Here is a 23,525-nt window from a genome sequence, read left to right as displayed (position 1 = left end):
AGAGAGATCCTTCCAGAAAGTATCCCAGTGGTTTGAGAAATGGTCTGAATGATATTCATCAGCTTCAAGCAACAGTGTGTCAGACACATGACAGACTCTTAAAGGTTTTGTGATGTGAGTTTTTATGTGAGAGCAATGAACCACTGCTGTAAAAATCAAACGATTACTTATGTGGAACGTACTTTCTATCATTGACCTTATTTTTCAACCTGATGTTTAACTCCTATGTAGTTTTATTTTTAAACATTTTTGACAGAATTTTATGTGAGAGCAATGAACCACTGCTGTAAAAATCAAACGATTACTTATGTGGAACGTACTTTCTATCATTGACCTTATTTTTCAACCTGATGTTTAACTCCTATGTAGTTTTATTTTTAAACATTTTTGACAGAATATATATGTATAGGTTTACAAACTTAAACCATTTTTTTATTTTATCTATCTATCTATCTATCTATCTATCTATCTATCTATCTATCTATTTATAATTATATATATTATAAAACTTTTTTTAAATTACATTTGTACATTTTTAGTGCAGTCAAAATAAATGTATTAACATATACATTAATTCAATGCTTAAAATTATTTAGCTAATTTAAAGCTAATTTTTCATTTTACCAAATTTTGCCACAACTTTCTCCCATAATTCACTCTGTTTACGGAGTCTAGTGACATAATAGTGGTTTATTCTAGAGATGTAACCACAGGGTCTCTACTGTTGAGTGCAGAAATTAGATTACATTTTATTTATGCTGTTGTATGTACTGAATATCATAAAAATCTCTTTCCCCTTCTCCTATAAATAAAGCCACAGTCCTCAAAATGTTATCACATGGTAAACAATGTTGCAAAATGTAATTCCAGTTGGATAAGCAAAAATGGTGTGTGGCACGGTGGTGCAGCAGGTAGTGTAGCAATCACACAGCTCCAGGGACCTGGAGATTGTGAGTTCAAGTCCCACTCCAGGTGACTGTCTGTGATGAGTTTGGTGTGTTCTCCCCATGTCTGGGTGGGTTCCCTCCAGGTGCCCCGGTTTCCTCCCAAGGTCCAAAGATTAGTCGTAAATTATATGTGATGTCACTACTCCAGGGGGGTTCTGGTCTAAAGAATGTCCAGTCAACATTAGGACAGGGCAACTCTCAAGCCCTGAGGACCAATCAAGACTTCAAGGCGGGGTTCCTAATGCCTGGGTTTAAAAAGCAGTGGTGCAGAAATATTGCTCTTTATCTCTTCGGCTCTACAGCACTTTAGCCAGTGACTACTTCTTTTCCAGTTGGAAACAGTCTTAGTGGAGAACCCAGAACAGAGAAACAAAATGTAGAGAGAGGCTCTGGACCCACTGCGAACCTGAATTGGATAAGCGATTACAGATAATGAATGAATGAATGAAGGTATAAGTAGAATTAACCAAAATGCTTCATACCATGTGAGTACATATTAATATCAGGAGATGTCCTCAGTGAGTCTAGGATTTGAAGGTTTTTTTGACTCAACCAAGTTTACTACCTGGCTGAGTTGTGGTAAACAGTGTTACCACATGATTTCAGTGAGTTTCAAATAAATTATAATGTTAAAATAAATCCCCATTTCTTAATAATAACAACAACAACTACACCAACAACAATAATAATAATTATTATTATTAATTATTATTTTTATGTAATTATTTAAATAATAATAATAATTATTATTATTGTTGTAGTTGTTGTTATTATTAAGAACAGGATGAAATTATGCGGCAAAAACAGGTTGACTACAATCTTTAACTGAATTTGATTTAAATTACTCCCACTAATTACTTAAACTAAGCCCCCTTGAATCTATTGACCTCAGTATGGTGACATCAAGAAGTGTTTTATATATATATATATATTGGTATACTTATTAAAAATTACCAATATATAAACCGCTTAAATACGTTACCCGGCAAACACGGTTACGTTGTGACAACGTTGTCTGACCACTTTCTTTAAAATGAAGGGCTTACTTTAAGCTGTTCACGCGCATTGATCACCGCTCTGTTACTAGTATACGCGCACTAAAATCTGACGTCTTCTCAAACGGTGAACTGCTGATGTTTTGCAACGAAATTTGATTCTGATCATCGTCTGAACAACATCTGATCTGAAGTCCTGTTGCTGTCTGACAGAGGACCAGGAATCTAATATAAAATGGGTGAGTGAGATTTCAGTGGAATATTTCCACAGAGGCGTCCGTGTGACGCAGTTGAGCCTTAGGTTTCTCTTTGAGTAGTGAGCAGTTTTATATTTATTTTAATGAAATGTTATTCTTAGACATATCAAGCAACTTAGCCTAGATTGAAGAGTGTAAACTATGTTTCCAGCAAAAGCAATTTGTGAAATGCAGATTTAACCTGTATTTGCATTTGCCAAAGCAGTTTTTTTATTTACATTTCCATTGTCTTAACGCTACGACTCAGACATATAAAAACGCAGTAGCAATAATAATATTTTTTCCAACAGATATGTTTATTAGATATGTTCCAAATAATAATTTCATTTGGAACAGATACATTTCGTTAGGATTTTGTTGTTGTCCGAAAACAGGCTGTGACCGAAACGTGCACTGACACTTTTGGGGGCAGGTGCTCAAGCCAAAAAAAGGGCAACCATCGCCAAAATTATTCATAAAAAAAAAAAAAAAACCAGTAGGATATTTAACTTATATGTTTATTTTTGTTAACAATGTTAACCGTGGGTCTATTATTATGCCAATAAAATCAAATAGACCGCTAAATAACATTTTTCTATTTATTCATATTTGTATGCTGTTCTATATTGTAACCCAGAAAGTGAGCATATATCAGTCCACTGACATAAAACAGGCTGGCTCACCACTGACTGTAGACCACTGCTGGTCCATCATCGGACCACTCAGATTACTGTCCTATATAGCTCATTTATAATCTCCTCAAACAGATTTTTAATCCACAGAGACTTTTATTCTGGAAAACAAACTAATACAAATATTATCAACAACTATGAGAGATATAATAACGAGTATAAGCCTGATATAATATGATTATGCTAAAAATGTTGACAGTGTGCCTGATTAAAATTATTCACTAATCTTATTTATAAAGAATAACTAAAGAACCCAATGAAGGAAAAAACGTGTAAACTGGACTGAATGGAAAAGTGCTAAAATGTGGCATTTTGTCTAAAATTCTGTTCTAATCACCAGCGGTCCGCCCAGAAAACGCTGTGCAAAAAGTTAGTGGACCTCCAACTCTGCCCTCAGTGGGCCAACAATGGTCCGCCATCTCCTTGCTATCAGGGAAACCATCCAGCACAGTGTCAACATTTTTAGCATAATCATTTTATATCAGGCATACTCATTATTGGTGTTGAGGAAGAAAGGAGAGTGAAGCAGCCTTACACCAATAACCAGAGGGCAGTCGAGATTCACAACATCAGCAAAGAGCTGAAAGCCCTGAAGGGACTACACAAGGAAGCCAGGGAAGAAGAGAGAGCTCCACTGGCAGAGACCAAGAGCTAGGGCAGTTCGAGGCTGTAATAACACCAGAGTCTACTGAGACCTTTCATCTGAGGGAGCCACGCCTGGAAGAAGTTCATGAGGTGGTACAGAAAGCAAGGTCTAGGTCAGCACCAGGGCCTAGCGGAATACCCTACAAGATCTACAACCACTGTCCCAAGCTTCTACTCCAGCTTTGGAAGATCTTGAAGATCATTTGGAGAAGGGGAAAAATAGTGCAGCAGTGGTGATTTCCAGAAGGAGTGTGGATTCCAAAAGAGCAGGACACATCACATCACACACAAAGTTGGTATCCCTGGATTCCAGGGTGTTTGCAGCACACGGGCGTGGTTGCACAGCTCCTCAGAGGGCCAAGGGAATACAAAGGAGACCTAGTGGTGCTGTGGCTAGATCTGGCCAGTGCCTACAGCTCAATGCCTCAGACCTGACATTGTCCTGGTGTCAGAGACAACAATGGATGTTATCATGCTGGAACTCACAGTGCCATGGGAGTGTGTGGAGGAAGCCTTCGAGCTGAAGAGAGAGACATGACGCAAGACAGACCTTTTCTTTTGTGTTGGATTAGTAAGTAATAACATGTTGTTGCCCTTTTTGATGTGTTGCTGTGTTAGTTAGTGATAAGCTTTGTTGACGAAAGTGTTATAATCAGGATTTTGACAGCTATAGCAATACACAGTAAAGTACTGTATTTAAAAAATACATTAAAATACTGTAGCAAACTCGCTGTAAATTTACAGCAACTTTTTAGAAATGTCCTCTGCCTTTGAGAGCAATACCTGAAGGATAACTCCCTCTACAGCCATAGATGAAACTGTTTCTGATTTTTATTCAATAGATATACAAAACTATCCAGTTTTCTGGTTTTGGATATAAAAATTCTGAGATCACAGAACTTAACTGCAATGTTGGAGATAGAATGCATCTTACAATTTTTAACTAATCATCAGCTCACATTTTTTTATGTTCAGGCAATGACTGGAATAATTTGAAAAGGCTTGAATAACATCAAGAACTAAGGAAATTTAGGAAAGGTATTTTAAAACAGACATAATTCAAATGCAACTTTTTTATTAGCATTTGCCTTTCTCTGTACAGTCTTCAGTGGATAAAAAAAGGTGGTATCCTTCAGCAGTTGGCTGGAAATATCTTTCATGGGTCCTATGAAAGAATTTTGTTTTTTATCAGATTGAGTGTCATTTATAAACTAAAATAAAATATAAGAGCCGGGTTGATACACTGAACTGGCTTTGAATCAGATTCAGTGGGGACACCAAGCATGTGGATCCGTATGGAAGCAAATCTGTCTCACCAGACTTTGTAATATTTCAATGTCTGATGAGACAGATTTGCTTCCATAGATTCGCATCACAGACAGGGCCTATATAGACTATACAGACTGAAATAAAATATTACTCTTGAAACAGAATTGGGTTAGACTGAACATTTTATGTCTAATAAATATTCAACAAAATTCATTTTAATTTTCATGATTAAAAGGGGACATGCTCTGCTTCTAAAATTAAGTGCAGAGACTTTAGAATTGCCCTGTCCCCTCGACTGAGTCTGTCCAATGTGTTGGACCCACATTTATGTGAAAGCACAAAGACATGGTTAATATGGAGTGAACTTTGTATCAAATATCAAAAATAAATCTGCAAGAATCATTCTTAGGAGCAGAAAGTATATATTGTGAATGCAAAACAGATATATTAAAAGTGTATTTTTAAAAGATACTTGATTACCTTAATGCTCTTTGCAGTTATTTGATGCTGACTTTTGTTTGCTGATTTCAGACCACTGATGTGGTGCTCTGAAACCGCCTCTAGGACCTAGCCATGCCTACCCCACCAGCGGAATGAGCTTTATTCAGTCCACAGCAGCAGGTAAATTTTAGCACTAAAATGTTGATGCAAACATTGTAATTAATTGCTAAATGATTTGTAGATATTTTAGATGCATATATTTCTCTTCATTACATCAGTGAATTCTCTCCATCCAATTCAATAGAATGTTCATGTAAAACAGTACAATTGAAACGTATAATTATAATTAGTTTCCAAATGTACGGTGTAAATGTGTGTCTATATATATAATATATATATATATATATATATAATATAATATTTATTTGTTTATTTCATGATTTATTTGTGCATTTAATTATTACATTTTGTCCTGCATAAATAAACACTTGGCTAATTAAAATAAAATAATATTCTGGGCATACTTGCTACTATATATTGTTTGTTAATAAATGTGTTCTTGTATGGATTCAACAACACAGGAAATTGTGTAAGCCTTTATCTAGATGGTATAATACCTACATTAAGTACAAGCATGAATATTTGGCACACTTCATCAACGCAAGCTTTTTAAAATTCTAGTCAACTGAACTGAGAGAAAACACTGACGTAGGGAAAGAATATGACCATCTGCAATATCTACTCTGCAGTGCTACTATTTAGCAATTAATTATGTTTCTACCAACTTTCTAATGCTAAAATTCAGTTTACCAAAGCACCCCTCAAGTTGTATAAAGGCTTTAACTTTAATTAGATATTTTTGTACCAATAGTGTTTTATGTAAATTATATGCGTTTGAACTATTATTCTAGGACAATATATGATTTTAATGATGTTTTAATCAACTAAATAAAACTGGCTTGACAAACAATCAACTGTGTGCATACATTTTCAGTGCATGTTTTTATTTCATCTTATTATAAAGCCAGAGAAGAAAACAATTCAGCTAAACACTGCTAACTGCAGCAGCATTAACTTCTTCAGTTTGAGTCTTGCTATAATAGCAAAAGTTGTTTTGTTTTTTGGTCATAAAGCCATGAGCCTGAAGCTTTGCTACAAATGATGCATATTTCAGCTGTTTCTACAGCTGTAGTTGCTATGACTCCAGATGTGGTGGATGAGTAGAGGCAGTGATGTCTCACTGGAAGCTCCAAGCACCAGTCATGTTGCAGCTCAAAGTAAACACCTGTTGTGATTGATAAAATTTTAGAAAACCTCCCTTCATGATTTTTCCCCAGAACTGTCATTTTTATAAATTAGGATCCCAAAATGTTTTTAATCATTCTCATCAATCATGAGCTCTGTGTGATTTCTCCTGCATTTCAAAGATGTAATTTTATTTTCTGACAGCAGGTCTCACAAATGTCTGCTCATTCTAATCCTCTATTATTCAGATGCACAGATTTTAAATATACACTATAACAGATAGGAACTAAGCAACTGTCCACAGCCTGACACAACTGAGCAAGTAACAGCTGTGATGGAAATCCACAGAAGCAATGTTCTGCTATATTTGAAAGAGCTAAAAGGCTGGCGTGTTGGGCGTGACTAGGTAGTTTCAGAGCACCAAATCATTGACCAGTAGAGATTCAAGGAGGACACCTTCTTCTAATATTCTTCCACATGTGAAATTTGTTTCAAAAATCAGAAGCAAAAAATGAAGCAGAAGCAAAGAGAGATTCCAGAAGCAAAATACCTGACTGGAAAAGTAAAAAATAAACCAAAGCAATGAAAGCAAAGACAGGGAAAATGCAAACAAAAATCAGTATCAAAAACTGCAAAGAGTAATACAATAACCAAGATTCATTTTAAAATATAATTTTGATATATCTTTTTCTGTTTTGCATTCAAAATATATACTTTCTGCTTTTGATTTTAAGACTGTTACTTACAGATTTTGTTTTGCTTTAGTGGAACTTTTGACAAAATTTACTCCATAGGTTAATGTCATCTTTACGTTTTTATATAATGGCTTTTTAAAATAAAAAAAAAATATTTGAAATACAACCATACCCTGAAAATGTATAATAATCATCAAAATGTTTGGGCCACACATGCTCACATATACAAGGAATTTGTTTTCAGTTACAGTAGGTCACACTGCACATATATTCCACGTACTAAAAAACACACATTCCTACCACACACACACTTAGAGTCATACCTGTAAACCTTAAGTTGTGCAGAGTTACATGAGTGCAATGACATGCAAATTGAAGAATAAAGTATATATTTGTTCACTGTGAAATCCTATAATCTGTTAGTATGTAATGCCTGAAATCTTGTAAATGCTACAAATTAAACCCCAAACCTGCAACATATTATTTCAGGACATTTACACGTTTTATACACACTTTTATTGTGTATCAATCTAAGGGTCCATCACTTATTCTATTTCTTTTTTTTTTTGTAGAGCTGAGGGTCGTGGTGTTTGGGTGGAAGTTTTCTGGAAAGACTTCGCTGATCAGTGCTGTGTTTGGAAAAGAGTTGTTTCCAAATAAGAAGAAAACAGCTCAGTGTAAGAAAGTAAGGGATACTGTTTGTGGAAGAGACCTGACGTTGGTTGACACTCCAGGCTGGTGGAAGCACTTTCCTGTGAATGACACTCCACATTTGCTAAAACAGGAGCTTGTTCGAGGAGTTTATTTGTGTGATCCAGGGCCCCACGCTGTCCTAGTGGTCATTGAGATTGATAATCCATTCACAGAGAAACACAGGAAAGCTGTAGAGGATCACATTGGACTTCTGGGTGATCAGATCTGGACACATGCTCTTGTGGTGTTCACTAGAAGCTATGCTCTGAGGGACAGAACTATAGAAGATCACATTAAAACAGAGGGTGAATCTCTCCAGTGGGTGATAGAAAAATGTGGGAACAGATATCATGTGTTTGACAGTGCAGATTTTGATGAATGTCAGGTGAAGCAGCTGCTGGAAAAGATTGAGGATGTAGTACAAAGAAATGATGGGTTTTACTTCAAAATGGAGCCAGAAAAACTGGAGGCAGTTGCTGAGTGGAAGAAAACTGTGATGATTGATTCCAGAATTTTAAAACTACAACAGCAAAAGACAAATCTAAACAAAGAGGGTAAGTTGACCCATGTACATGCCGTCACTTGATTTTCCTATTTTGAATTTTAAGTTAAAATACAGAAGCCAATTTTTTAATTTATCTATCTTTATTAAAGTAAAATATTTGGTAGGTACATATTAGGTACACCATTTGGAATGTTCTTAAAATACTTGGTTAAGCAGGCTAAATGCCATTTGGTTTAAAAAAACAAACAAACAAAAAAAAACATCATTGAAAATAAAGCAATTTCAATTTCTCTGGGTATGAAAGCCCCTGGTTATTAATGCTGTCACACATCCATACCCCTGTCACTATGGCACACAGGTTTGATACTCTTTTTTTTGTAAATAGCACAGATTTTTCAACAATGTTCATATTATTGTGAGAACAGGGAAGAAGAGGTACAAACAAAAGCATTTATTTAACAATATATATGGTAAGAATAATTTCTGGCATATCTTTGTGTTTTTGCTTTAATTTCAGTGGAGACAGAACAATGAAAATCAAATTGTCTCAGATTATTTAAATTTTAAATATGAACAGAGAATCCAGTTGAGGGAACATATAGGGGCTCTTAGTGACATTAAAATTCATAAACACTTATGTTAGCACTTTTTGTAAAGATTGGTTAAAATGATTATCAAAATGAACAGTTTCAATACTTACGTGATTTCAGAATCAGAATTAAAATAAAAATATTTAACTGGTAAACTGGTCAGTGTACCTTTTTTGTACCATGTACACTGTGAATGTTCCCACTGTGGGACTAATAAAGGATTAAAAAAAGAAAGAAAATGCCCAGGAGCCTGGAGCTGTATGACAGAGACACTACATGTTCGGCCACTATGCCACCCTTCTCACATTCAGGATTAGATAAAAGAAAAGACTAGCTTCTATCACAACTTTTCTACCTCCTGAATACCAGGGTGGTGCTATAGCAGTTGATGCATTTCGACTGTGTCCCAGCAAACAGAGTTTTTACTAAAATTGTCTTATGCATAACTATGGGAATTTGCTGTTACAATTAAACTTTTGACACAGCCCCAGGGTGCTCTGTTCTGGGTGACTGTCTGTGAGGAGTTTGGTGTGTTCTCCCCGTGTCCATGTGGGTTTCCTCTCATGGTCCAGAAACACACGTTGGTAGGTGGATTGGCGACTCAAAAGTGCCTGTAGGTGTTAGTGTTTGTGTGCTACCCTGTGATGGACTATGGTCCAAGGTGTTTTTTTGCCTTGTGCCCAGTGATTCCATGTAAGATCTGGAATGAACGTAACACTGAACTTGATAAGCGGATACAGACTTATGCGAATGAATGAATTGAATGTTTGAAAAATTAAATATAACATTTAAAGTTTTGAAAGAAGTCATGGCACAAACATAAGACTTTCAAAACTCTGAGGTGAGCATAAGAAAGGGAGGTAAACATGACGTTTTGCTCGTAAGAATGTAGAGATGGCAATATTGTGATAAAGAGTTTAAGAATATATAAATCGTTTTCTATTTTCAGTGTAAGATTAACCTTATTATGACCTTTCTAAAATGTTTATCAAGGTTGCACCTTATTATCAAAAAATTCATTTACCTGTTTCCAGGTAATGATATTTTGTTTTCTCTCTCTAATACTGTACCTGTTTTTCTCTCAGAGCTAAGGATCACGTTGCTGGGTTGGGTGATTTCTGGGAAGAGCTCGGCTGGGAATGTCATCCTGAACAGAAAAGCCTTTGCTCCTGGTCAGTCTACTCTTAAATGTGTAACAGCAAATGGGGAGGTGGACGGGAGACCAGTTACTGTGCTGGACACACCCAGCTGGTTTAAGTACTTTCCCTCTCAGTACACTCCAGAATGGATAAAGTCTGAGATACTGAAGAGTGTGGGTGAGGCCGTAACCTGCTTACTCCTAGTGATTCCTGCAGACACCTCATTTAAAGAGGAGCAGAGAAAAGTCATTCAAGAGCATATGAGACTTCTTAGAGAACAAGTGTGGAGACACACCATTGTACTTTTCACCTGGGGAGACATGCTTGAAGAACTGACAATAGAGGAGCACATTGTGAGTGAAGGAGAAGCTCTCCAGTGGGTGATTGAGAAATGTGGGAACAGATATCACGTCTTCAACAACGAAGACAGAGAGAACCGTGTTCAGGTTACAGAGCTGCTCCAGAAGATCGATGAGATGGTGGCTAGAAATAGTTCATTTTATCTGAATACCGAGACAGTTAGTGAATTTAATGCAAGACCAAAAGTGGGCACACATACAGAGAGTAAGGCTCTCAGTGAGGCTGAGAGTGATTTACAGGACATTGTTAGATTAGTGGATGAAGAATGGCGAAGAAGGGATGAAGAACTTTCAAAATTCATAACTGGAGTCCACAGAAAAACAAATAGGTCTTTAGATGTCCCCTCTGAGTGTGAGTTTCTTTATAATACACACGTCATCTGTTAACATTTTAAATTCTCTTTTGTTGCAATAAAACATTGACATGTTTTTGCAGCAAGGGAGATGAGTTCAAAGACTCAGATGCAGGGTCACAGTGATCAAACAAAGACACAATCCTGCAGTGAGTAAATCTGTTCACCTCTACATTTCATTAAACTGGCATCTGACTTTTACAATTAGATATCCAGAAAAATTTCCAGAATTGTGTTGTATTCTATCCACTTTATATAATATTACACAGACACATGTCGGTCTGATTCTGTCACAAAATGTAAACTGTTGACCAGGTCAAGAAAAGGAGCAAAGAACCTTGAAACTGAAAGAGCATGTTAAAAATAAGCTTGATCGGGAGTGGGGTAGACGAGAAGATGCGATAAAGGGAAAGTTCCAGGAGTTTTTAAGTGAGCTTGGATGTGGTGAGTAGCAGATCTTTAAACATATTTTATTAGAGACAGTATTTTAATAACACTGTACACTTAATTAGTTATCTTGCAATACATTTAATATCACCAACATTTATACTCATTAGCACTCCTTTGGGTGAACTATAGATTAATTAAACGTAATAAGCAGCCAGTGGTTCTCCTTGTATATTTACCTCTTTATTCCATTTACACAGAGCCCCAGGTACTTGGTGAAGAATTTAAAAGAAAAGAAAATCAGTTTCTAAATAGAGTTTCAGAGGTGATAGCAGAATTCCCCAGTAGGACAAATAGCAGTATGGATTTTCCTCCTGGATGTGAGTTTGTTTATATTACCCATGTCATTATCTGTTGGTAACATGTTAAAGTCTGTAGTTTTAAAAAAGAAACATCATGACGTGTTCTTTGTAGTAAGTGAGATGAGTTTAAAGACACCGACAGAGGATCACAGGAAAGAGGAAGAGTCACAAACAGAGTCACAGTCCCACAGTGAGTCAATAAGTTCACCTCTGCTTTGTTCAAACCCTGTTTCCAGAAATGTTGGGACATGTTGTAAAATGCATTATAATCAAGAAGCTGTGATTTGTTAATTTTCTTGAAATTTTGTTTATTAACAAAAAGCACAAAGTTTTCCAGTGTTGTCACAGAGACTGAAATTTCTCGACTGTAAAATACCTGCACTAAATTCTTTGCTATCTTGAACTGTTGAACAGTTTTACAATTCTCTCTACACCCCCTCACTGCTGCAGAGACTGAGCCTTTGATGAATACAATGTTTATAACTTTTGTATTGAACTGCTTATAGTGAAATGGTTAAAAACGTTTAAACTAGAATGTTCTATAAACTTTTCACTCTAATCACTCCCTTCTATCCCAATGTGTGGTCATTGAAAACCTGGGAAATCTTTTCTTTGTGATGTTGTTTCAAAACTATTAACACATCACAGATTCTTCTTCTTCTTCTTCTTCTTCTTCTTCTTATTATTATTATTATTATTATTTTGTTCACATTTATGCCCACATTTTCTGAAAGATCTGTTGAACGTATTCTAGTTTGGATTATACAAACTTTTTCAGAATTATGTTGTAAACTGAACTATTATAGATAAAAAAAAACCCTGAATGTGCTTTCCAAGCTGGTGGGTGGTAACAATTGAAATATTTTTTTTGTGCTTTGTGCTTTTGTCCGTTAAATAAAACTTCAGGAAAATTAACACTTTTGTCTTGTTCTATACATTTAATAAAAATTTAACATCTTCTGGAAATATGTTTGCATTAAATTGCTTAATTTGTAATATTGTAATATTTTAACTATTTTATATGATACAGATAAAAGTACCCTGCCCCTGAAAGCTCATATTAAAGAGATGCTTGATCGGGAGTGGTGTAGACGAGAAGAGGCATTAATGGGAAGAGTCCTAGAAATGTTGAGTGAGCTCAGATGTGGTGAGCTGCAGATCTTTAATTATTATTATATTTTTATTCTAGTCTGACGTTGTTTTGAATGTGTTGTAAATTAAAAAATGGTCAGCTTTACCCACATAGGCTCTATATAAATGACAGATTATAGAATATCTTAATAGTTAGGGGTTAAGCCTAAGGAGGTTAAGGTTAAGTAACTGTTTAATTGTAACACTATTCTTTTTTTCCACAGAGGTTATGTCTGAAACGTCTGAACATGAGAAAGTGAGGTCCTTCCAGAAAGTATCCCAGTGGTTTGAGAGATGGTCTGAAGGATATGCATCAGCTTCAAGCAACAGTGTGTCAGACACATGACAGACTCTTACAGGTTTTGTGATGGGAGTTTTTGTGTGAGAGCAGTTAATCACTGCAGCAAAAATCAAACGATTAATTATGTGGCACGTGCTTTCTATAATTTACCTTATTTTTAAACCTGATTTTTGGCTCCTGTACAGTTTTATTTTCAAACGTATTTGACAGAATATATATGTATAGGTTTACAAACAAAAGTCTGATTTTTAAAAATTACATTTTTACATTTTTAGTGCTGTCAAAATAAACATATTAACATATACAAGAATTCAATGCTTTAATTTTTATAACGCTAACTTATAATTTTACCAAATTTGACCTAATCAGAGTCTAGTTACAAATTATTGGTTTATTCTAGAAATGTAACCACAGTGTCACTACTATTAAGTGCAGCAGGTAGATTTTATTTTATTTATGCTCTTGTATGTACTGAATATCATAACTAACACTTTTCCTTTTTAACTAACTCTTTCTTTCTATAAATAAAGCCACTATCCTCAAAAGTTTATCACATGGTAAACAATGTTGCAAAGTTTAATTCCAGTTGGATAATCAAAAATGGAGTGTGGCATGGTGGCGCAGCAGGTAATGAAGCAGTCACACAGCTCCAGGGACCTGGAGGTTGTAGGCTCAAGTCCTGCTCCGGTTGAACGTCTATGATGAGTTTGGTGTGTTCTCCCCATGTCCGTGTTGGGTTTCCTCCGGGAGCCCTGGTTTCCTCCCATAGTCCAAAGATTAGTTGTAAATTAAATGTGATGTCACTAGGGGGTTCTGGTCAAAGAACGTCCAGTCAACATTAGGACGGGGCAACTCTCAAGCCCTGAGGACCAATCAAGACTTCAAGGCGGGGTTCCTAAGGCCCGGGTTTAAAAACCAGTGGCATGGAAATATTGCTCTCTCTCTTCAGCTCTTCAGCACTTTAGCCAGTCACTACTTCTTTTCCAGTTGGAAACAGTCTTCGTGGAGAACCCAGAACAGAGAAAGAAAATGTAGAGATAGCCAGAAAAGTTTTATTTTATTTCAGTTAACAAAATTAGAAAGCTATAGTTTAATCCAGCAAAGCTCTCACAAGCTTTGCTGGAAAAAAGTGGCTCTCACAAGGAAGCAGACCCTACGAAGGAGAATCCCCGCATACACCCTCAGAATGCCATGTGCTCCGAGTGGTCGCCAAGTCCAAGGCTGTGTCTCTGACCAAAAGCCCAATGGAAGCAGAGATGCAATGCTACAAGGCCCTTGCTACAATGCTACATCGTCATATATTAATCTCCCTCGTCCATCATATAATCGCTGTAATCCATTTCATTAAATTAATGTATAATCAATATTCAATATTGGATATTACCTTTAATAACAGTTGTGTGATAAAACCAGTCCCTGTTCTTTGTTTGTGTGTGTACCTTTCTTGTACGGAATTATTTCTTTCGGCGAAGAACCTTCAGTGGTTCAATGAGCATAATAATTAATTAATAATAATTAACTCTAACTAAATCCACTATATTATATGTAATGTCACCCAACATGATGGCCTCCTTGTCCAAGCTGAAACTGGACAGGTAAAGACACCACATATTATTTAATGGCTCCCAACCAGGGGGCTTAACAAAATGAATTAAACAATTAATTATTAATAAAATAATAATTAAATCACTGACTCCACTACAACAAAGAGAACCAATGGTAGGAAAAATGAATGTATGAATATGAAAATGTTAAATATCCATGTTGATTTAAATTGTATTAGCAGAATAGCCACTAGACAACCCATTCTTATGTTTGTCATGTGATTTTTTTTCTTTGTTGAAAGCCAGTATGGGGACTAAGTGACTTCCTTACATAGGGTACATATTCAGTGCTTATATTTAGGGTGTATAATTGTACCATATTCTATATAATTGTATATTTTTGAGTTGTGTTGATTCATTTCCTCTTCAGGACTTATACAGTGGCAAGAAAGTGTATGTGAACCTTTTGGAATTTCATGGTTTTCTGCATAAATTTGTCATAAATTGTGATCTGATTCTCATCAAAATCAAGGATATTGACAAATATAATGAGTCTAAAATAATAACCTCAAACAAATTCTGATCACTCAGGTCTTCATTGAGAGCAACTATAAAAGCTTCATAGTGCTAGTGGATAAAGTATGTGAATACTTGGTTGATGACCTCAAAAAAAAGTTAATGGTTTTATGTTTTGCCCATTTTCAATTTCAACATTTAAAATGTTTTCTTTGTATTATTTTAAATTAAATGTCGGATTTAAATGATTTGCACATCATTGCCTTGTGTACCAACTTTTTTTTGTAAATGGGGCTATAACTGAATGTAAATATAATTATTATTTCTGAAGACTATTGTCAGCTTCCTTATTTAAAATCGACCTGTTCAAGTGCAGATAGCTGTTAGTATTTGAAGTATTTCAGTATTTCAGCTTGTAAACAAATTAAGTAAATGAATAAAGGAAATTAAAGAGATGATTGTAAAGAAATTATAGATGATTTATCCATGAGAACTCATCACTTCTATACACATTTGTATTTGTTTACAAGCAGATTTTGACCATCACAAATTGGAGGACACATTCTTGTTGCATTAGAGAGAAACAGGCAGAAAGGCATCTGTGGATCAACTGGACTTTCATTAGTGTGAGGACAAGGCGTTTCTCAGAAAGTTAAACCTGTAGGACTAGTTCTTGTATAACCAAACTCTTCACAAATTCAGAAGCACAATATAGTGATGACTACATACATATCAAAATGTCTGCACTCTTTTAATTAAAAATAGTTCAGAATTCAAAATTATGATTTAACTCTGATTATGCTTAAATAAGGTATAAGTAGAATTAACCAACATGCTTCATACCAGGTGAGTACATATTAATATCAGGAGATGTGTTTACATGAAAACAGTGAGTCTTAGATTTGAAAGTTTTTTGGCTCAACCAAGTTTACTGCCTGGCTGAGATTCACCACATGATTTCAGTGAGTTTCAGTAAATAATCTAATTCCAATTTTTGTTAAAAAAAATTCCCATTTCTTAATAATAATAATAATAATAATAATAATAATATTTAACAGTTTGACTGTTCTCTCCATGCCCTCTTCCTGCTGCAGAGACTGAGCCTTTGGTGGATGTCCCTTTTATATTATACCTTTTCTATTCACCTGCACTCATTATAGTGGATTCATTCAACACTAAGGAACTTGAATATTCTATAAACTCTTGACCCTTATTTTACTTCTCTTGACAAATTTTTGAGCAGCTGCAAGTGTCAGATTCCAATGTTTATATTTAAAAAATAAAAAATACAGTCAATTGTCAGCGACACAACTGAAAATCTTTTATCAATAGTTTTTATTGCATTTTACAAAATATCAATTTTTTCTGGAAATGTGTTGATATTAAATTGTTGTCTAATTTGGTGTTTTGATTGTAATATTTATTGGATTGTCTAAAACATTTAAGAATTGTGTTTTTGTGTTTATATAAACTATTTAATTTAATCCAGATAAAATTAAATGAAAGGAGTGGAGCAGACGAGAAGAGGCAGTAATGAGAAGATTCCTGAAAATGATGAGTGAGCTGCAGTGGCGGATGCTGGTCTTTCAAGGAGAGGAAGCTCAATTTCAGCCTACATCATAAAATGTGTTGGTTTATTTATACGTAAATTCTACCCTCCGTTCCTTTTTAAGAAAATGCTCTTTAACCCTGTCGTACCAACAAGGCGTCGTTTCCAGGGACTTGACTAATGTCCTCTCAATGGCCAGCAGAGTTTGGCTGCTTAAACGGCCTTGGCCCATGTGAAGTGTGTCCGATTGTGCTCCCACGGATCTTTACACCAAAGGATTGTTGATTCGCTCATTTCGCTGTCAATCAAAAAGGGATTCAGCCTCAGACAGATCATCCAATCATCATGCAGAAGCTGAGCGTCCGGGCCAGCCGAGGCCAGCCCACTGCCCCATAGACCCCCAGAGACGCTGAGCGTCCGATGGGCGGGACAAAGCCCAGCATTTATCCAATGGCTCGTCTCGTTTCGCTGCACTTCGCTATTGAACTCTGTGGACGCTCAGCGTCCTCACTGTTTAAATCACTGTGAAGTGTGGGAGTGATTGAGAGGAAAGCCGCGTCTTTACCAGTGATAAGAAGCTGATTCTGAACAAAAGTTGAGTGCGTTGTAGTGCATATTTATTCACTGACATGTACACACAACAGTATATATTTGATCACTTATTTTTTGACATTTTAGGAGAAGCTGAGCTTCCCTTGCAGTCTTAGAGCAATCACCGCTGGTGAGCTGATATGTGGTTAGCAGCAGATTCTTTTTTTTTTTTTTTTCATACTGAAGTTGTTGCTTTGAATGTCTTGTCAATTCAAGTATGTTCAGCTTTAAAACATTGGCACAATTTTATCCACACACACACACACACACACACACACACACACACACACACACACACACACACACACATATATATATATAAGAATTATTATATATAATAATGATATTTATATATTTATATTCATATATAATTATATGTTATCAGAGGCTCTGTCTGAACCATCTGAATGTGCGAAAGACAGATCCAGTGTCCCACTTTCTTTTTTCTTTAATAATGTTGAGAGAATGCATATGTTTAGGTTTTATAAAACCTGATGTTAAGTGTTTCAATTATATTTAAAAGCTGTTTTTTTTTATTATAACATTTGTATATGATTTTTTTAAATATTAAAAAACAGTAGATTTGCTGTCTATATTGTCCATGCTGTCGCTGTGGATTGGATTACTTTGTTGTTATGAGGTTCTCACTTCTCCTATTACCACGTTGCTAGTTAAGGCTCAGGGTACAGTGTGAGGGTGATGTTTCATTCCTGTTTAGAAGTCAGGAATATACAGTACTGTGCAAACATTTATAGTCACCTGAGGAAATAAGATTTAAAAAGTATCTGGATATTATTTAATTACATAAGAAAAAATGAGAGAAATGCCCCCAAACATGGACAATAGATTATATTAGCTCAACAGCTTTCTACCCATTTCGGTTCAAGTCTCTAGTGAAATATTGTTATATTGAGCCTCTAGTAAAACACTGATTTTGGGACCTCAACTGAAATGTAGAACAGTAGTGATAACATAATGAATGATGAGGGAAGTGTTCCAATTTCACTCGATCCCTTAAACACATGCGCCCCTTAGGCATACATTTAGATAATGTCATCACAGTGAACACTGCAAGGTAGTAGGGCTTAGGGCAGATCGGTGCTTAAAAGCGAAAACAAAAAACGCACAACAGTGCGAAGACGCAGCCATTTCCCTTGTCATTTCACTGCTGATGTTTTGAAACGTAATTTGATTCTGATCATCGCCTGAACAACATCTGATCTGAAGTCTTGGTGCTGTCTGACAGAGAGACCCAGGAATAATGTAAAATGGGTGAGTGAGATTTTAGTGGAATTTTTCCACAGAGGCGTCCGTGAGACGCAGTCGAGCCTAGGTCTGTAAAGTTAGATTTATTTTGGATATTCAGCGGATATTCGGGTTTCGCCCCTCCTCTTGCTCACAAGTAACGTCCTAATCTCTGAAAGTTCATTTGCTTAATCGCCGAGGATCAGAGAAAAAACAACAATTATTATATTTTGGCAAAATACCACATCTTTTCATAGCGATTTGTAACTTTAAAAAATTAATGAAAATTTAAAGAAGACGCATTTTTAAAAACTAAAGGTTGTAAAATGTCAGATGTGTCTCTGTTGGCTACAATTGATTTTATATCTTTATGTCATATAAATGTCTGATACTATCAATTAGTTTTATAAAGAAAAAAATAATTTAAATTAAGGAGAGGCACATTTTAGGAATACAATTTACAGTATGTTGGTAAGATATATCTCTGTGAACCGCAATTGTTTTAAAATTTGTAAGTAATATGGATGCTTCACAGTTTATTTGATATAAATGCACTACATATGTTTACAATGTCTACATTGCTTAAAACTAAATATTCATTTGTATAAATAAATAAAGTTGAGAAGGTTGTTAAGGTTGGCTATAGGTGTGTGCCTCTCGTTTGTTGTACGTTATGTTTTTTAAAGTCTTTATAAGTATCACTAGCTCGCTGCTCATCTATGTGCATGGTTTGCGTTTTAAAATAAGTTCCGCACTTTGCCGACGGTCCCTTAGCGTCTTAGGCGCCCGCTGCAGCCAATCCGCCTATTTTCAATAAATTTACTCCGCGAAACGAAAAGATGTGGTACTTTGGCAAAATATAATAACTGTATTTTATTCTCTGTGTGTGCTATAAATTACATTGTGGGAGAATTGCTCTCATTGAATTGCATTGCTCTCAACGCTTGAAGTTCACTTTACAATTTGAGCACTCAGAGAAAAATAACAATGTGTTTAGTACCTTAAAATATAAATAGAGCCATTTCGGACACAGCCACAGTACACAATTTTCAGTGCACTCAAGAAATCCCACAATGCACTGCAGTGTATATAAACTGGACCCAGTGAATCTCCCCAACTACTTATCTCTGCAGGCCGGAGGCCAGCAAATGGGAGGGGCGTACGCAGCAAGTGGGAGACCTATGTTTTGTGGGAAGGTGAATGTAGGAAAAGCAGCCTTTGTGATTTGAGTTTCTCTCCATCAGAACTAGGTACCCTCTACTAGTTATATAGTTTAAAATATTAGGTTTCATTGAAAACGAAATACATAGCACTTCTAATATCAAATCAAATCAAATCAAATTTATTTATATAGCGCTTTTCACAACTGATGTTGTCACAAAGCAGCTTCACAGAATTCCAGTAAGACAAGATTTGACATGAAATGTAAAGACAAATGTAAAACCCTCAAGTGAGCAAGCCAGGGGCGACAGTGGCAAGGAAAAACTCCCCCAGCTGAGGAAGAAACCTTGGGAGGAACCAAGGCTCACAAGGGGTGACCCATCCTCCTCTGGTCAATCTACTGGTGATGATAGTTAGTAGTCCATGAGAACTTCAGTGTAGGGACAGCTTCAAGGCACTTGGTGGTTGCTGGAGCGTGGGCAGCTGGTCTGAAGAGTGGAGGAGGATCTCGACAGTCATCCATCAGTGTCCAGACAGACAGGTGGGCAGTCGTTTACTCGGAAAGATGTAAAGGGATGGAATTAGTTTTGAACTGTTTTGTGTTTGTAAAGTAGAAAATATGAAAATTTCCAGAGTGTGGCTAATGACTCCGGCAGATCTGACTATGACAGCATTAACTAAAAGGAGAGAACCAGGAGGACACACAGACACGGGAGCATCCTGAAACACTGGCATCCCTCCGCTCCACCGTCAACAAACCTGAGTGATCGCGAGAAGCAGCGGGACGACAGCACCAGCGTCTCAGTATACTATAATTCCCTGTGTCCATGGACCCCCCGGATCTGCCGCCTTTATCTATGGGGGAGCATTAGCTACCAAATGATAAACTAAACAAATGAGTTTTTAGCCTACATTTGAAGATTGCGACTGTGTCTGAGTCCCGAACATTTTTTGGAAGATCATTCCAGAGTTGGGGGGCTTTATAAGAAAAGGCTCTTCCCCCAGCTGAGGCCTTCTGAATTCTGGGAACATTTAAAAATCCAGTATTCTGTGATCTGAGTGAACGTGGAGGCTCATAATAGGAAATTGTATCTTGAAGATATTCAGGAGCAAGCCCATGTAGAGCTTTATATGTTAATATGTTAATTATATATTTTTGGTAATCTGATTATGGGGTGAACTGCAAACTTATGAAATCCATTAGGTCTCTCATGTCTACAATCATTATTTTAATTTGATTACAGAACTAAAGGACTGTATTATTTGTTTTGTACTCAGCACAGTATTGGATTATAACCAGTTTAAATGTGTAAACCCTTAAGTAACACTATAGAAAATAGCCCATTATTCAAAAAAATATTTAAAGGAGCTCCTTTCCATTAATGGATATGGGAGAAATGGTGCTAATAATTTGCAAATAATCATAATATTCCACAAACCTACTATGAGCACTCAGTCATAGTGGGTGTATATGACAACAGAGTCAGTGCATGTAGCTACAAGTTAGGTGAACTTAATAAGATGGAAATTCATTGTAATTTAGTTATGGTATAATGAATTCCAAGATAGTGGTGCAACCTTTCAGGAAATTTGGCTCAACTTAAAACTAAGAATATAAACAGATATTCAAAGAAGTTCAATATACTGCATCTAGTTCCTTTGCATTGTTTTAAATGATTCTTTAAAGAAGTATGTCCTTGTTGTAGAGTATTATGTATTACTCTTTGCATTCAGATGATCACACATGCTTTGATTTGGCATCAGAACCAGGTCCTGGAACACCTTCTAACAAAATTAGTTGAATCAAGTTTGTTTGAACAGGTAGATAGGATCAGAATTGGATAACACTGGCTGTCAGAAAGCCTCCCTCTCTTCTTACCTGGATTTTGCATGTGAATTTGCAGAAGGACTATCATTCATTCATTCATTCATTGTCTGAAACTGCTTATCCAATTCAGGGTGGCTCCAGTCCGGAGCTTAATCGGAATCACTGGGTGCAAGGCAGGAACATACCAGTCCCTCATAGGGCGACACAACACACACACACACACACACACACACATTCTCATACTGAGTTGCCAATCCACCTACCAACTCCTCACAGACATCACATGGAGTGTGGCTCAAACGCACAACCTCCCAGGTTTCTGGAGCTGTGTGACTGCATCACTACCTGCCTCACAACCGTGCCGCCGAAGGGCTATCAATTTATTTTAATATAGTTAATTTATTCAGTTTAATTTATTTCAGAAATACACCATATGTACAAATATTTGAGGACAAATTTGTAATGAATGTATTCTACATTAAGTTGCACCCATTACTAACACAGATGTGCACACACTGCCTCTCTAATCCCTGTAGAGAAATATGAACCTAATGCCAGGCGAGGAATATATAGCACCCCAGCACTGAGCTGTACTGATGAACCCATATTTACTGTCATGTCTCTTGTTAGGAAGTGAGTAGTAGCCTATATGTAAGCAAACATTCATTCTCAGTACATGTGGTTTCAGTTAAATGGTTATTCTCTTTTTATTGCAAGAATTTCACATATTAAGCCAACCACAAACAAGTCTGTAAATCACACAATGCTGAAAATGTACTCCATATAATGTACTCAATATTTACAAGGTACAATATTAATACTGAAAACAAAACAGTTATTACATGGTCACCAGGCATACAGCTGTACTACAAAATACACAATAATCTAACACAATATCTCAAAGAACTCACTGACATTCTCTTAATATTCCAAACAATGCTCAAACAGAGCAATTTGAGCTGCATTAGTTATAGATATTTGTTAGAAGAAAGAAAATAACTACGATACCTATTTTGTGTAGGGCATTTCAAACAAAGCAGGACATCACAGTGAACCAGACAGCCTAGGTTTCTAAAAGTATCAAACTATACACACTGTCTGAACTGTGGTGTTTAAGGTGCCCTGCAGTCTAGTATCTGTGCCTTAAGAATTGAGGTGAGGGCCCTACAGTTCAGTTTGGAACTGTCCAGATAGTCTTTTAACATTTTTATCAACTTTTGCAATTTATCTTTGTCACCAAAAAGGAATCTGAGAAGTAATAAATTAATGTTTTTACAGTTGTGAAAATTCTAATAAAGTTACACTGACATTGCTTGTCATTTATTTATGATATTCAAGTTGAGTAAAAGGTAAAGAATACAGCTGAATATTGTAAGCAAAAGGGTTTTATCTTTATGATTAATAAAAGTTCTTTGACAGAACCAGACCTGTTTATGGTGCTATACACAAAGGTTTTTAAAAGGTCTTTAAGAACTACATGCAACATGTTTTTTGTTATAGAAATGAATCATTTAAGCATGCATTGACTTGTGGCAGTTGTGTATATATAAACATTACCTTTCTTACACAACCAATGAATAATTGTAAGGGTGTAGTGTTAATGTCTTATTTTATTATTGTTGAAAGATGCGTAATAAATAATGAATTCCTATAAGTTTATTACTCAGTCTTTGGATTTGGATAGTTGTAAGTAATCCAAAGACTGAGTAACATACTTTATTGAATTTATAAACAGCTGTACTGTATGTATGTAAAATTAAAGGAAAAACAACCAAGACAAAACAAGATATCTTATTGAAAGCACAACAATATTGATATGGCCTACATTCCAACCAAATTATCATTGTGAAGAATGTATTATTAGTGGTTATATTTGATCATTTTTACCATGATTAATAAGAGTCTACTTTTCATTAACACATGCCTATCAGACCGTTTGGAGCAGCACTGGGAAATTTCTGTGCTTCTGGATTATACTGAGCTTCTTCAAACATTATAGCACAGTCATCATTAGCATTGTTGTGAAACAAAACACTGATTTTTGAGTTAGTAAGTGTTTGTTAAGCTTATGGATCAAATGACAAAGTCAATTCTCTTTGGAAGAGA

The 23,525-nt window shown here is 35.9% G+C and overlaps 1 protein-coding gene across 4 annotated transcripts; it reads left to right on the top strand.

Annotated features, from left to right (window-relative positions):
* The first annotated feature begins 2,000 nt into the window (after positions 1-2,000).
* Positions 2,001-15,314, top strand: LOC136687393 (uncharacterized). Of its 4 annotated transcripts, none has more exons than XM_066661804.1 (10): positions 2,001-2,181; positions 3,211-4,086; positions 7,738-8,412; positions 10,039-10,125; positions 10,888-10,953; positions 11,120-11,248; positions 11,452-11,571; positions 11,666-11,743; positions 12,584-12,700; positions 12,909-15,314. In XM_066661804.1, the coding sequence occupies exons 2-10, from the start codon at positions 4,008-4,010 to the stop codon at positions 13,028-13,030; spliced, it is 1,473 nt and encodes a 490-aa protein (XP_066517901.1). In that variant the 5' UTR covers positions 2,001-2,181; positions 3,211-4,007; the 3' UTR covers positions 13,031-15,314. The 4 variants fall into 4 exon arrangements, with proteins under 4 accessions (XP_066517901.1, XP_066517874.1, XP_066517882.1 ...); XM_066661777.1 differs by having other exon boundaries at positions 10,039-10,803; XM_066661785.1 differs by lacking the exon at positions 2,001-2,181 and having other exon boundaries at positions 3,091-4,086; positions 10,039-10,803.
* The last annotated feature ends 8,211 nt before the right edge of the window (positions 15,315-23,525 follow it).

Source organism: Hoplias malabaricus, chromosome 1 (genome assembly GCF_029633855.1).
Source record: "Hoplias malabaricus isolate fHopMal1 chromosome 1, fHopMal1.hap1, whole genome shotgun sequence".
NCBI classification, from domain to species: domain Eukaryota; kingdom Metazoa; phylum Chordata; class Actinopteri; order Characiformes; family Erythrinidae; genus Hoplias; species Hoplias malabaricus.
This window is presented reverse-complemented; position numbering and strand designations above follow the sequence as displayed.